General features: G+C 36.2%; 1 protein-coding gene across 2 annotated transcripts in view; it reads right to left on the bottom strand.

The window, feature by feature from the left end:
* Window positions 1-16917, bottom strand: part of Rpt4 (Regulatory particle triple-A ATPase 4) — a 57727-nt gene that overhangs the window by 1133 nt on the left and 39677 nt on the right. For both annotated transcript variants that reach the window (XM_081725770.1, XM_081725771.1), the window contains exons 6-8: window positions 16062-16185; window positions 5322-5422; window positions 2701-2863 (exon numbers count right to left, since the gene is read on the bottom strand). In XM_081725770.1, coding sequence (XP_081581896.1) covers window positions 2701-2863; window positions 5322-5422; window positions 16062-16185 — 388 coding nt within the window. The remainder of the gene's footprint in view (window positions 1-2700; window positions 2864-5321; window positions 5423-16061; window positions 16186-16917) is intronic.

Raw genomic sequence — 16917 nt, 5'->3', positions numbered from 1 at the left:
ATGTGATTGCAAATTCAAACTACTTCCTGATCAAGCCATGCAGTCAAAAGATGAACTTTTCGCAGTGATTTAATGAAATATTACTTTTATTAAATTCAAAGTTAGCACAATCGGTCTATAAGCTCCAAACTCGTTACAAGAAAAGGACACATGGGGTACACTGTTTCACTGGCGATTGTACACCTACACGGTTAAAATGTAAGGTAATAAATCAATTGATACTTTGAACGAAAACAGTCACTCAGACGACGGGTTGCGAAGATATTATAAAATTATTACTTTATTTATTTTAGATTACTTTTCCTGACTTAGTAATAAAAATTAGCTTTTCAGTTAAGTCGTCTTTTACTCTTGTCTATTTCCCGCTTACGGGAGTCGACATTTTTGATGATTCGCTTCCATCTTGATCGGTTCCGAACACCATCCTCTATTAACCTTTTTTCTTCTAAGACCGTAGCCACACAATTTATCAATCATTTCTTTGATTCTCCTCTTTCTCTTTTGCTTTCTACTTCCATTTTCCTCATTCTCTTGTAATATTCTATCTTGTACTTTTTTCGCCATATCAGTACTCGCCGCCAGCGTTGCCTCTTATTCTGTTATTTCTGATCTTATCCAACCTGGTTTTTATAGGTTCTTCCTTTAACCTTTACACTTATTGTTGTATCACAAATACGTGAGATTTTCCAGTTCATCCATCCTACCTTAAATACTGTGCTCTATTTCCGAATCTATATTCCCATTCTTATTCACTGTAAAAGTTAGGTATTTAAATGTATTTACTTTCTTAATATCATGTTGTATCATATATACGGTTTCCTCTCCATCCCCTCCAAAGCTTTTCTTCATTTTTTTTTTTTTTATTTATTACATAAGATACTGTCATTTGCAAACAGCATACACCAAGATGACGTCTTCAATACCTTCAGATAGGGCATCCATAGCTAGATCGAATGCATATGGGCCCAAGGAAGATCCTTGATGTAATTGGACTCTGACAGGTATCCAGCCGTGTGCTCTACGCTTGATTCTTGTCCTAGCTTCTTCATACATTTTATCTTGGGCCGAGGCGAACATATTTTTCTTGTACATCCCTACTTCTCATGTATATCCATCTCTTGACGCGGTGCTCTATCATAAGCTTTTTCTAGGTCGATAAATACTGCATGCAGGGATTCTTCTTTTCTTCGTATTCTCCCATCATTTGTCTAATTACAAAAATTGCAACTGTTGTTCCCCGACTTGGCATGAATCCGAATCCTTCCTCTCCTATTGATGTCTCCTCGCGAAGCTCTCTCTCAATGGTTCTTCCCCAAATCTTCATTGCATAGGACATCAGCTTAATTCCTCTATATATAATATCTCTATTCTTTGGGTATTCTTTCTGCATCAAATTTAACAATATTCCTTCTTCGCCGAGACATTTCTATAAGGTATTTCATCTGCATTAGTTCTTTGTCATTTTTCATTTTGTGTAACGCTAACATTACTTCTTTGCTTACGTTGTCTGTAACTTCATCGTTTGATATACCGTTCTCCTAGATTACTCTCGAGTTTTCTTCATTTTACAGCTTTCTATTGAAGACTTCCCATCTTCTTTTGATTTTATATTCTTCCTGGAGTATTTTTTTCTTTTTCGTTCTTTATCTGCATAATGTGAGATAAATCTTTCGTTGCTTTGTCTCGTGCCCTGGCTATAACTACGAGTTTTCTCTCATCAGTTAAGTACTGCTTTAAATATGAGTTAAACATTAATTCAAATTTCAGTACGTCCTTTAGACTAAGCGCCAGAAGAACAGGGGTTCTCGATATCTTCTCTAAGTTGTTCTACTCAGGACTTTCTGGTACTGAAATAATTCCGTAAATTTGAATCTCTAATAACTTTTTCCTTCTCTTAAAATTATTTTAATTTATATTTATATTTTATGGGAAGTTAGAACCTTGGATCTGTATTTTGCTTTTACTTACTTAGGAATCCGTACGTGTCGTGGCTATTCTGAAACACTAAATCCTACGGACGCTAATCCCACTGATGTACTAACTCTATTTTGTAACTTTAAGAATCATATTGAAGCTTTCATACAAATGAAATACATAATTTCAGAACTCGTATAACAACAGTTTGCACATGATTTGGAGTACAAGACAGTTCTTCTGTTGGTTTGTGTACAGTCAAGCACATACATTTTCATCACCTTGTTGCTTTCTATTTTTGAAACTTAATTAGGGTGGTCACATATCGACCAGAGGACAGCCGAACCGAGGTTCAGTGATGTGAAAAATGCAGCAAAGCCTCGTACTGCACGTGCCAGAGAAGGCCTCTCCAACGTTGTGTGAGACTGAGGCAAACAGGCATTGCACTCAGGCCTATCTCTTCCCATTCTCTCCTGCCTTCCTCTACCTCGGCGTGATTGGCCTTCCGCTGGTCAATATGCAGCCGGCCTTAATATAAGAAAATCAAATGCTTTTCGAAGCCAAGTCAACACCGAAAATAACATGTCACTTTCGGGAACTAAACCTGAAGCTGTAACTATGTGAATACTACAATAATAATAATAATAATAATAATAATAATAATAATAATAATAATAATAATAATAATAATAATAATAATGATGAAGAAGAAGAACTTCATTTAAATGTATACTACACATTTTATGATGCACTTATTCAAGAAAGAAAAAAAAATCTAAAACTTACCTAATTCTCCACTTTTAGTAATAGGACCAGCGTGGATTTTAAGGATTTCTAAGCGGGCTTGTTCATTTGGCAGAGGAATTTCAATCTTTCTGTCCAAACGACCTGGTCGAAGTAAAGCAGGATCTAAGGTATCTGGTCTATTTGTTGCCATGATTATTTTTACCTATCAGAAAAAAAGAACAATTTTATTATACTTTTTCATATGCTATTACATAGTTTAACATATGATTATTTTTTTTATCCAGGCACGTACGCAGGAAATTATTTCAGGAGGGGTCCAAATTCAATATGAGGATGAATTATATTACCATTTGTAAAAGCATCTTTAAAATTAGAGTAAATCTACAGAAAAGTCGCGATTTCGGTGGAAGGATGGTTCGGATCCACCCTCTGTGTACATCCCTGCTCTCATCTATTAGTTTCCTTTTAGTTTTTGGGTTGAACATTTATGGTTTTATTATTTGCTCACAAATGCTCAGTTTTGCTTATTTAGTGACCCTCCGTAGCGCAGTCGCTAACGCTCTCGTCTCCGGTGCGAGCGGTCCCGGGTTCGATTCCCGGTGGGAGCACTCGGTCGAAAAAGTGTAAATACTTTTTCAGGCCAGCCACCCTGAATGAGGTTTTCCTCATTCACACCAGGCAAATGACAGGATGGTACCTAACTTATAGGTCCCAGGACGTTTCTTTCCTACCCCAATCCTTTCTTCCTTCCCTTTCCCCGGATAGTGTGCTCGTCGAGGGACGTCATCCCTCAAACGTGAGGGCTAAATGGTTATAACTGCTGAAAGCCCAGAAATCTACATCCTAAATCAGTTTTGCTTATTTAGACCACTAAAATAAATCCCTGGAATTTATTTTAAAATTCTCTAATGCAAAATTAATATTCTAAAACTAAAACTGAAGGTCCAAAAACGAACACGTAATAAAAGTTCCAATTTTAGTTCTATACTTCTAACATTTTTCGAAAGTTTGAAACTACTTGTCCAGCAGAATGGAAAATGACCGATAATTTAGAAAAAAATAACTTGTAGTTTCGTTTTTAATCTGATTTGGATTTTATGAAGTAATATTTAGCGAAAACTAATAGATGACATTTTTTTTCTTTCACTTCATTCTACATTTCTAGACCTCAGGCGTAAAAGGTGATAACCCACCCACATTTCAGAAAAAAAATAGTTCTGTAACTGAACTACAGGTTGTCATAAGTGCGTAAAATTCTCCAGAATGGCATGTCACCGTGCCCTACCCAGCCATCCATATATGAATATCAAAAATGGTTCACCTTGAACACACGAAGAAGAAGCTTGTCGCCTTGTTCATTCACAGAACTAAAATTTTAGTGATATGTGGGTTATCATCTACACCCGAGGTCTAGATTTAGTAGCCCCATAAGTATGATATGAAATCTTACAATTTAAAAGATTTAATAATTAGTTAAAATCAGTTTTGAGATAAACAGTACCAGTCAGCGCCTCCAACGGCAGCAACAATGCTTAGTACTACATAATCACTACTTTAAAGAAATTTAACCTTTCATTTTATAATTTGTATTATTATTAATAAATAAATAAATAAAAATCAAACAAGTGTGTCGCAACGTCCTGGGAGTTTAGTACAATGTGTCGTCAGTTAAAAAATATTGAGAACACTGTACTTTGCTATGAATTGAAGTAGTAACTTGAACTTTTCTTATAAAACAAAGATAGCAGGGAAGATGTGAGAAAATTTTACATAAATTATCTCCTGATATTGCTTATTTTTATGAGAGCATCTGTTTCAACAGCAGTGAAATTCAGTTCTAAAGAACAATCTATAGCTTACAAAATTCTGAAACCTAGGATAAGCGTTTTAAGTTAAGTGCCCGTGCTATCACTATATAATAATTTCAAATTCAGTTTTCAACTGTTCACCAAGCTATTGACTTATAACAAAGACATTTTGTAGGGAAAGTATTCTTTTCTACTCTACTGATCGCTGATTTATTTTCAAACTATCTACGAATAAATGTTACCTATGAATGGACTAAGAATAATTTCTATTCGTTATGACGAAATGACAAACTTTGGGAAGGAGAGAAGATTGTCCGTATCTGAGTGTGTCCGTAAGAGGGAGAGTTCAGTCCCGAAACAATATACACATTTTTACCAGAAAAAAAATCTCTCCGTATTATGGAGATGACCGTTTTTGAGATGTGCTAGATAAGTGCTATACAGAGTGAACTACTACTATTAATGCCAAAATACGTATTATACTTAAGTCACTAACTTTTGCTTATTCCCGCCAACAACTACAGTAGACCTTCCTAGGACTGCCACATTGTAGATGTGTTCGTAAACGCATGAAATACAACAAAACAGTGTCTAGTGATTTACGTGATAAGACTTTCTGAAACGAACAAGTAACTTCCACTATTCCGGTAACTAACAGCGCATAAAAATTCGATTTTACCATTCAACCAAAGAATAATTCGGCCAAGATGGAAGTGTCTTGTTTCAAGAGAGAGATTCCCAACATATTACATTATCTTTCCGTTCATTGGCTACAGTCCATAAGAGAAGACATAATGGTGAGATGAAGCATGAGCTAAAGTGTATCAAAGGTAAATAAACACTGTCAATTACCTGTCCTAGAGAGTCGAAACCATCCATTTGGTTTAGAAGTTCCATCAAAGTTCGCTGAATTTCACGATCTGCGGATGTACCTTCTGAGAACCTTCTACCACCTATCGAATGAAAATCATGAGTTTACTTTACAGATACATTTTTAAGTACTGGGAGTTAACAAACTTTATACAGATGGAATAACGCTGTAAAACGTCACTCATTCGTATTAAAGGTATTTGTAACTATTGTCTGCAACATCAAGTATTCTTAATATATACATACACAAAGCTATTTCGCTATGATTGACCAAACGCGATTCCTTCCCCTGCGCGCAAACTGAGCTCGCCCGACCTTGGTCAGGCGTCTGTCACTGAGAGCAGTGTTTGTGTTTTATTGCTGGAACCGCTTTAGGGAGGTACAAAAGTGTTTGTTTCCTCACTGGGACTCCAAAACCGGGTCGCTTTTGCGAGAGTTATGTTGAAGCCCTTTACAATGCAAAGTTTAAATGATCAGGAGGCAGAGTAAGAGCAAGGATTGTGATATTAAATCGGCTTCAATCAAAAGTGTGATCGGAACGTATAAGGATTCCTTCCGTAGCCTTGGCGTTCGGTACACTAACAAAAGGGACGAGAACACGGCCGTGAACACACGCCACAACAAGTATGCACGTGAAACTTTCCAGAATGGCCACGCTGATAATTCCACGACCTACAGACAGGTAGCGAATCGTTGAATGGGTCTTTAGGAACTACCAATCGCACTTCGGCCACGCACTAAATCTTGAAAATGTGTTCAAGGCTAGCAGTCATACTCTTACCGATGCTCACCGATCGGAACGTAAGTATAACGTTCGGAAGCTGTACGAGTAGCATCTGGTAAGCCAAATGTGGCAATAAGTTGCCACATTGATTAGGCGTTGGTGTACTTTTCTGACTGAGACAAAACGAGAGTCATCAAGTACAAAGACGCGAAGCGGTTCATGAAGTGGTTCTGAGCATGCGAAGAGGCATTTCAAAAATGTTCATGATGACTGCCAGCTATTGTTACTGTGGCAAACTGAAGGTTCGCAAGGTGAAGAACTGCAAAGTCAACTCGCAGCACTACCAGGAATGTATGGAAACTAGATCAACATCCATCAAGACAAAGCTTCATCTCAAGATCGTCTTTCGCATTCTACCAGGATATGAAGGGCTACTGGAACACAGGCAACACATTTGAACAAGATACTTGGGAAGTGTACAAACGCAAATCCAAAAGAGCTTAGGGTAAAAGGCGTGTGAGAATTGTGAGTGGACTCTGAAAAGACGTGAAAAAGGAATGAAACAAGATCCCTCTCGTAGCTCTCCAACGGAATCTTCTCCAATGAAAAGTACGTTGCCGGGCGATTGTTCGGAACCAGGAGAGAGACATCAAGCACTGAAGCACTGGCCTTATGGATTTTCGCAATTATTTGGTACGTATAATTTCGTCACATATATGAGGACCAGCTTCTGCATTCTTTCAATTCGCAATAACGTTCCAGCGTTACTCGAGATCATAAATAAACAGCACTTTAGAAACACGGATTAGCATACCTGTAGGTTCCTATGCTATCTTTATACTTTAATTACACTTGGAGAAATTTAAAAAAGTATATAGCTTTTAAATTAATCTACTGAAAAACTAACTGCTACTACCAACGCTGCATTTTTAGTACTTCCCTTGTGTTCTGGTGCTTTGTATCTCCCTCCCTTTGCTTTTTTTCAACACACCAAACACTACACAGAACGACCCACAAGCAAGCACGGTGCTACAAACAGATAGGTCCTATTGACAAACAGAATCACTGAACTAAAACTTACTTATTTTCATCATTAAATTAGCAAATATTACAACCAATATCTTAATTTATAGTTGAATATTTAGTTTTAAGTATACTGAAGTTTTGCTTTCCTCAAGCTAAGAGCATCCAGTAACCGGGAAAATGTAGAACGAAGAATATTTTTCATAATTAACGACATTGTTGTAGTTTTAGATTCGCGAAATAAAATATCAGAAATTACTCTTTAAAAACCAAAAACCGAATATTTTATATCTGACACCATATCGGAAAATTAATATTTTCCTCTGAACTATTATTAGTGAAAAGAGATTTAAACTACAATGGATCGTTGCACATATTATAGAAACATTACAGTTTTTAGACTTCCACACTATGCTATGCATACGTATCTAACTACAAACTAACTAACTCTATGGCTTATGGAACCCAGAGGTTCAATGTTGCGTTCACGAAAGCTCTTCACCGACTTCTATCCTTAGTCAACTGGATCCAGTTTCTACTTTGTATTTCTACTTCTGCAAGATCCATGTTAATATTGTCCTCCTATCTGCACCTAGGACTTCCTAATTATCGTTTTCCGATTGGTGTTTCAGTTAACACTTTGAAAGCGTTCCTACTTTCTTCCATCCTGGCTACATGACCTGCCCACCTGAGCCTCCTAGATTTGATGACCGTAACAATGTTTGGCGAACGGTATAAATTAAGCTGTTCCTCGTTATGAAGTTTCCGTCATTCCCCATTCCCGTTCCCCTTGGATTCGAATAATCATCTCAAAATCTCATAATTATCTCAAGTTTTATAGAATGGTTATGTCCGTCCGTCCGTCTGTCTGTCGACATGTACCAGAGCAAAAGCGGTAAGATATATCGCGAAATGATATTTTGCAAACAATTCAGGTCTCAATAATGGCTCCATCTCATCTGTATACTCTCTATTCAAACTGGAAGTGGAAGAGATAAGTGGTTTTCAGTTTCAACATTGATCTCCATAGAACGGAAACGTTAATAGATAGCGACAAGCAATTTATTGGAATGGACTCAGCGTCTCAAGGTAAGGTACTATCTTCACCCGTATTCATCTATTAAAACCGGAAATTCTAAAAGTTCGCTATTACCTCCGGTTTTAATATTGATTTCCACAGAGGGAAAACGGTAATAGGAATTACCAAACCATTTTTTTTTTTTTTTTTTTATATGGATGTAGTATCCTAGAATAAATTTAGTTTAAGCTTTATTCTTTTATTGAAAGTGGTACGCGTATTCATTTCGGAAGTGGTAACAAATAATACAACTTTCGTTTTCAATACTGATTCCTATATAGAAATAATTGTACGAGATGCTTTTGTATGAATTCAGCGTCAGACAAAAGGTTTCTTCTCTCACATTATCGCTCTACTGCAACCGGAACTCGTACATCTGTTTTAGTATTGGTTCACATAGTTTGGAAGTCTATTGTAGTTTCACAACTGTGAAACTAAATTCACTTCTTTTTAGCATGAGTGTAAATTAACAATATTATATCAGGAAAACTCACGTAATTACAGAAAAAAATCTCTGTGCTGTTTTAGGAACAGTGGCGTAACAAAGAGTTTTGAGATTTAAATTCTCCAAAATTTTAAAAAGTGTGAACATTGTGCAATTACACTGTAGATACTCTGAGCAATGCATTTGGTATATCATGCCACATATGATGATTAATGATTATATGTAACCCATTTGCCTCAAGTATAAAGGTAACCAAGAAAGTTTTGTCGCTTTTTGTAGAGATTTGTGATCAATTGGCCCTCACATTGTGAGTAGAATACGAATGGAGACAAGGCGAAGATCAGTTGTTGGTGTGGGTATATCCAACATACTACCTGGTTGTGGCAGTTCAATTACACCGTGAACTTGCGTAAGGACAGAGTGAATATGGGACCTCCACAGAGCGTCATGAGGGCGTGTATGCTGTACAAGCTCAAACTGGGATCAAACGCCGCTTCAGTGGGACGGAAAACATAACACGCCTTTGGTGAGGGTGTCGTGACTACGCGGACAGTGCAGTGGTGGTTTAACAAGTTTAAGGACGGTGACAAAACATACGAAGACGCACCACGTGCCGGAAGACCAACATATGTACAAAATGAAGATCTTTAAGCAGCAATTGAGACGAACAGTGGCCAGACGTGTGAGGAACTGGGACTACAATTTAGTGTGAGCAGAGGAACCATTCGGCAGCACCGCCATCAACTTGGGAAGCACTACAAGTTGGGTCGATGGGTTCCACATGATTTGATTCCGAGCCAGAAGGCAACGCGAGAGCCACCTGTGTTTCTTTGCTGTCTCGTGTAAGGAAGGAGCTATTTCTGGACAGGGTGTTGATATGTGATGAGAAGTGGGTTTTGTACGAAGCTGCATGGCGGCGTCATCATTGGTTAGCACCAATGAACCGGTTCCAAAACAGCCGAAACCAGCACTGCTCCAGAAGAAGCTTCTCCTGTGTGTTTGGTGGACTGCTCGTGGCATCGTGCATCGGAAACTGCTAAAAGCTGATCAGAGCATCAATGCAACTGTGTACTGTCAGCAGTTGAGCCATGTTCAAGAAGAAGTCAAAACACTGGAGCCAGCACTTCCGAATCGCAAAGGGGTCCTCCTGTTACAGGACAACGCTAAGCCCCACGTGGCTAGGATGACCCGGGACACCATTCTACGCCTTAGATGGGAAACTGTTGCTTCCGCCATACTTCCCGGACATCGCACCGTCCTATTATTACTTGTTTCATTCCTTGGACAATCACCTTGGAGGACGCCAGTTCAAATCGCTAGTAGAGGTGCAAAATGCACTTGATACCTTCTTCGATTCACGGCCCACCAAGTTCTACCGTAATGGAATCCATGACCTTCCAGAAGTTGGCAGGTCGTCGATGCTGATGGGGACTAATATTGATCTTCCAGGAACGTCTTAGGTGACATATGGATATTAGAATATGGTGGGCGAAAAAGCGATAGAACCTTCTTGGTTACCTTTATACAAGCCTGTGTTTCAAAATCAAAATCACATACACACTAAAGAAAAGCACATTCTAACATTATTACAACAAGAATATTGAGGCTAAATTTTGAAATGTGTAGTTTACAAAAAGCTATACAACTAAATCAAACTTTTACCATTTTATTCGCAAAATTTGCAACCAAGATCTTGAAGATTGGCTTTAGCAAGAATTCATGCAGTATTCTTCAACTCTCACTTATCCATGAACTATAAATGAGTATTACCTTACGGTACACCAGGCACATAGCCAAGGAGGAGTCCGGACCCCCCCCCCCCCCTTCGAGACCAGAAATGAAAAAATTAAGGAAGGATGAAACAAAATGAAATGAGTAAAAGAAGAATCAGAGTTAAAAATAAACTACAGGAAGCTTTTGGTTATTCTTTTTATGAGGAGATTTGTATTGGTGGTGAAGTGAGCGAGATATCCTGGAAGAGTCAGGGAATTTGAAATTTCTAGAAAAGTTAGCGATTTTTCAGAATTTCTAGTCAGAGAGATTTCAAGCTTCGGAAAGCATAGTGCCCTTGTGTAACAGCGTGGACATTTTTTATCATAACTTTTCGTCATCGCATCCTTGCAGTATCAAACATTTTATTTCAAAAACAATCTTCTATTGTTCTTTTAACCTGTCATTTGGAACAGACAGTAGTAACGGAATAATAAAAACAAAAATATATGTGGAAAGAAAGTTCTGTTAACATTTGATTCAACAGAAAAAGGAACACAGATATTGTAAAATATTTTACAAGACATTATTCAGTATGTACTTTTTATAATAGTGAATATGTACTTTTTCTAATGGTTGAGGTCATAATGAAAGGAAAATTGTTATACTTCAATAAACAGAAAAAGGACGTAAATATTGTATAATCTTTTTCAATATATTTTTTTATTATTATTGTACTCGAGATTTCTTCATAGTTTATTATTAAAATACTTACCAACATATCCTCATTTTATTGTCCTAACAAATCAATATATGTTGATAGTAAAGTAGTTTAGATTAATCGAGCTCTTGGGCCTTCAGAATTTCATTCACGCCTCCCCCCCCCCCCCACATCGAGAAATCCTGGCTAAACGAACTAATATATATTCCAGTAAAATAGTTTAGAATGATCGAGCCCCTGGTATGATGACCACAGTATTTCATGTCACGGAACCCCCCCCCCCCCCCTTCACGAAATCCTGGCTACGTGCCTGGTTACACAATATGTCGTTAATTCTGACAATTTCGCATATTATTATAGAGGAACAATCAACTTCGAAATTTCTCTTTTCTGTCCTTTCATTACCAATAGTTTCATAATTGCGTGCTTCGTTTCAACTTTACGTTTATTTAAGTTCCTCTTAGAATATTTACGCTATATATTTAGCACGCTGACAATGCTTTCCATTACATAAATAAATAAATAAATAAAAAGACATAAAATTTCTGATTTTAGCTGTCACCTGATAAAAGCACTTGCGCAAGAGATGGAAAGAATACAAATACAGTATTACAAAAATTAATATATCCCGTCAGTTTTTATTTTCTTTTTTCTCGTAGAACGAAGAGAGAACATTTTAATTTGTACGACCTAAATTCAATTTTACGGAAGTTAACGTCATTAGATTTAACGTCTCCTCAAACTTCTATCTTGTTCAAAGGAGTATGGCAATGAGTGGAGCATGCTATCATTGAATAACAAGTCATTACCACTCACTTCTAGAGCAACTTTTTTGAAGACATAAATGTTATTTGTAACTCTTGTACTTTGATTCACAAGTACTTGGTTGTACTCTTATTTTTGTTTAGTCACCATCTTTAGCAGCTATAACCTGCTCACTCTGATGCATTTCATCATAGTTTTCTACTAATACCAATGACAAGACCACCAATTTGACTTTCAGAAGTAAACTTCCATTGCTTACTCCCTCAATACTTATAAAAGCACAATTACGAATAAACTGCTGTAGTTCATGTAATTACCGGATTCAGTGTATGTAGCATTTCAGGAAATGAATCTAGAATAATATACTGTATACATTACGGTGGATCCTCTCGTTGACATACACGCTTATTAATATTGTGAAGATATGTTTTTGGATACATTATGAGATATTTTATTTCGAACTTTGGGACCTTTCATTTTAAATTGAACTCAGTAAGAAGCATCATCCTCTGTTTAATATTGTATCACATTTCAATTTTTTTAAGTTCATTTACTTTTCCTACACGGAAGTTTTCTTGCCGTCTGTCATTTCTTTCTTACATATGTAATTTCTTAATTAATAAAACCAACACATTTGTTTTCCCGTCCGCATTTCTATAATCACCTCACTTTTGGTTTATCTATGTAGTATGCACTTCTCAACGAGACTGAAGAAACAGTCAATGATCAAGGATATTAACCCGGAAAGGACGTTAAACAAAACCGTTGGGAGAGTTTTGGAAGAGGTAGTTGGTATTGGATTTCAGACTAGGCAAGATATAAGAGCGCGAATCATAATTTCGGACTTACCAAAAGCAGGGGCGGCTTGTCTATAAGAGCTGCAGAGCTGCAGAACCACCAGCTATTTTAGAGGAATAAATGTATTTTCAATTAAGTTGAATTGTGTTTAATTTAATCAAGGTAATAAATAACATGTAATGATGATATTTGGTCTAACAGTGTCCTGAAATTGTGCTGCTGGATATGCTACATAGCGTACAATTACAGGAAACACCTTCTGAAGCTTAATAATATTGCAAGAGCTGTGCACGGATTGCCCTATACTTTAGCATTGAGACCAAAATCTTCACCAGCCGCACTGTATTACGTTTTCCTTGTTTGTTAGATAGGATTTACTAGAGCTGCACTTCCAGCAGCTCAGAACTCACGAATACTTCCGAAGAAGCCGAAGACACACGACGTGATGTACATGAGGCGCCCTTCTCTTGTTTTTTTATAACGGAGTTCAGTGTAATTGTTGCGCGCTTTAAAAATAATGGTATTCCATGTTCGAGTTTGTGCAAATTTTCTGAACAAAACACAATTTGTGTGACAATTTTAAGGAAACAATAAACCTTTTGGAAATTCTTCTAACTACCCCAACGACAATAGGTGAAGCAGAACGTTACTTCTCTAATTTTAAACTAGTTAAAACATTTTTGGGAAACACAATTTGTCAGGAAAGAATCAATGCTTTGGCTGCCTTATCAATCGAGCGTGATATCATATCCACCAAGCCGAACTTGAATGAAAGAGTAATAGGACATTTTGTACAGCAGAAGTCACGTCGGATAGACTTAATTTACAAACGATAAAATATCTATAATTCAGTAGATTTATAAAATTTCTGCCTGTAGACATTACGTGAATCCGAAGTTGTTATAGTATCTGAAAACAGTATGTTTCTTACGGTATGAATATGTATCTTAAAAATTTGTTACACACAACAGTGGTGTATTTAGAGGGGAGCTATCGGGCTCAAGATCACCCGAAATTCATTAAAACTTGTAGGCATCCCAAAGGAAAAAATAAGTGTTTATTCATATGCTGTGTATAGCTCCTCCCGAAACAAAGCCCTAAATACGCCACTGACAACCAATAATCAAAACAATAGTGTTTTGCTTGCTATACACTAAAGTTGTATATATATTCGTTAATTTCAATTATAATTGTCATTTATAACGATTAGAGTGCTGAAAGATTATGCTGGTTCGTGTACATTTTATAATTAATTGCTGTAAACGGGAAATTCAATATATAAAAAACAAACTGTGCAGAACTACCTCAGATTATGGTATCGAGCCGCTACTGACCAAAAGTCATACCTTGCTCTAGCTTAGAGAGCAATTGTTTCAGCTAACGTTACATAGCTGTGAACTACAATGAGTTGTTCACCACAAAGCAATTTCGACTTTAATTGGATTAATCGTCGCTGAAATATTGGTTTTCCAGTTTGGACTTCGCTGCCTCTTGTAATGCTACTCTTTCTGGAGTGCTTATATTTGTTGGCTGGATATGGCTTTCATCAGCTGCAAGCATCGGATTGTAGACTGCAGATTTGTTGCACCACACAGGAAAGCCACACCAGGAGAAGAAAACAGAAAGCATTATAACATATCAGGAATACTTATTGTTGCAAATCTACCAAAGATGAAAATAAAATACTTCGAGCAAATTTTGACATAACGGGTCATTTTTTTATTTAGCTCCAATTAGGTTAAGAGGCGTATGCAGTTTCTAATACGAATTATGAGTAAATAATAACAGGTGAGGCGCTTAAGATACACTTAAGAAAATGTGTGACCTATAACTTATGTTTACATTCGTCATTAGCCATCAAGTGCCTAAGGAGAATCATCATTTTAGGTATTCAATACACATAATTATCAAAACTATTATTTCATATCTTTATTCATTGATCCACTTCATCAAATATTTATATCTATTATAATTAATCCTCTTCGTCGCAGAACATATCATATATGATCTCCTTTAACAACATGAAGCCCATCAGACATGAAATTACATTAACGGATAAAGTCAACGCATTATACAGTAGAATTAGCACCTGAGAATTGATATTACAACTATGACTGCTATCGACATTTGTCTGAGCTAATTCAGAATTTGGTAGAAAGTTCCTGATATGCATCAAATGTAAGAATAAGAAAGGAATGCACTCCATTCACGGAATCCTTACGGATTCCGGACGTTTAGATTTATTTGGACATTATTTACAACACTACACTATGTCCAGAAAAAATATATATAGAATTACAACTTTACAAGAAAATGTGTGTATCACAAACACTCTTCAATCACCCATTCTATATGTACCGAAACTATTCTTTTTTAACATAAAACGATCAAACTTCAACTGTCATGCAAAGAAAAAGAATAAAAATAGGCATTAATTTCAATATCAATTTTGCCAATATTACAATGGTGCAGAGAAATTTCATGTTATCTTTTACTTTAGAGATTAGATTGATATTGATCAAATTCAACATTAACAATAATTACAACCATTTAAAGTTGGTTAATATGAGTAATAAGGGCGCACATAGATAAAATCACATAAAATGCTGTAATGGATCAAATAAGTCCATTACACTCTTAACTCCCGGCTACTTGGACGCTCAGCAGACCAAAGAGATTGATGGACGAACATCGACCCACTGAAAGGATTCATCGAGGAATAAACACCGAGGTCTATAAGTAAGTACTAGTAGATTAGCCGATCCCGATCGCTATTTCCTTCTCACCCGCTTCAACCCCTTTTGACATCACAATCTCTCTCTTTTGTACATGTTCGATTTTATTTATATGCAACCCAGGTCAGATCCCGTATATTATGCTCTACCGAATTCAGTATTTATAAAATCCTGGGCGCAGCTTGTCAGTTCTGACATCCCCAAATGTACAGTTTGTTAACCTGTTATCTACGCTATTGAACTGACAAGGGGCGACAGCACAATATAACAAAAAAATATGTGTAATATACTTTTCTTAGTTCTCTAAGTCAAAATCAATTAGGAATAAATATTTATTTTCTGTTATTCTGAAAGTTTTTTTATATACCTGACAATGGAAGATTTACGTAAATACCAGTTATGTTATTCGTTTCCTAATAATAATAATAATTTTTTCATGTCATTCTATAGAATCATCTCCCATTTATTTCTAATTAACTACTGGTTGAAAACTCCAAGTTCTCCAGAGTTTCACATTTATATGAATATTTGCAAGATTCTTGAACGCAGATATATTTTTAACTTTGCAATAATCATTTCTACATACTGATAAAATTGAAAATATATCTTATTAATGTTAATTCGTGTCACATTTTCCTTGAAATTATTAACTGTTTTCTCATTTACCTGTATAAACTCATTGCACTACCCCACCCCCAATAAACAAATACAAACAAAACTTACCTATCGCATCAATTTCGTCCATAAATATTATACATGGTTGATGGTCTCGAGCATAATTGAACATTTCTCTAATCAATCGAGCACTTTCTCCAATATATTTGTCGACGATTGCACTGGATACAACCTATAAAATCAAGGAAAAATTTTAAACTTTTACAGTGGTAAGGTATTAAAGTGACGCATGATTACAAATATTAGCTTGGACTAATCTTGGTATACGTCCGTTATTTAGTAATTGCCGAAAGTTTCAATAGGAACTGCATTCTTCTTCAACGGTGTTTTCTTAAAGCATTTACAACAAACTCATCACATCACAGGGCATTTCGCTTTGTGGTATAGAATTATCAAAATAAAGATGTTTCTTCTGGTATTACAAATATACACAAACACCTCGATAATATCATTAACAAAAATTGCACTCTTAAAACTTTGAACTTTTATAGAACCACATTAAAACTTTTTTTCGTATTATTCAAAACTTTCCTGAATTGTGCAGCTGTACTATACAGTTGTCTTGAGACTGTAAATGCATTAAATAGATTTTCTACTGCTTTTGGTTGGCATTATTTTTCACACGATACAATTTATTAATTCTCTTTCACTACTTATTCTACGGAAAGCAGTTATTCTACACTAATTGAAATTTCTATACAATATTTCTCCGTACTGTTGTGTATGATTCCATAAAATAAAGAAAATTTAAACTCACTCGTTTGCTGGTAAATAAATTAACTACTTCTACTTAATTGCTTGAGTATACTTCTTTAACCTGTAGGGTACATTTTTTGTTAAGCTGTTACCGATGGATGCCCTGTGACGCGATGGATCTGCTGCAAGCGCTTTTAAAATGCCACTG

This window comes from Thermobia domestica, chromosome 9, assembly GCF_964235325.1.
Source record: "Thermobia domestica chromosome 9, izTheDome1.hap1.1, whole genome shotgun sequence".
NCBI lineage: Eukaryota > Metazoa > Arthropoda > Insecta > Zygentoma > Lepismatidae > Thermobia > Thermobia domestica.
This window is presented reverse-complemented; position numbering and strand designations above follow the sequence as displayed.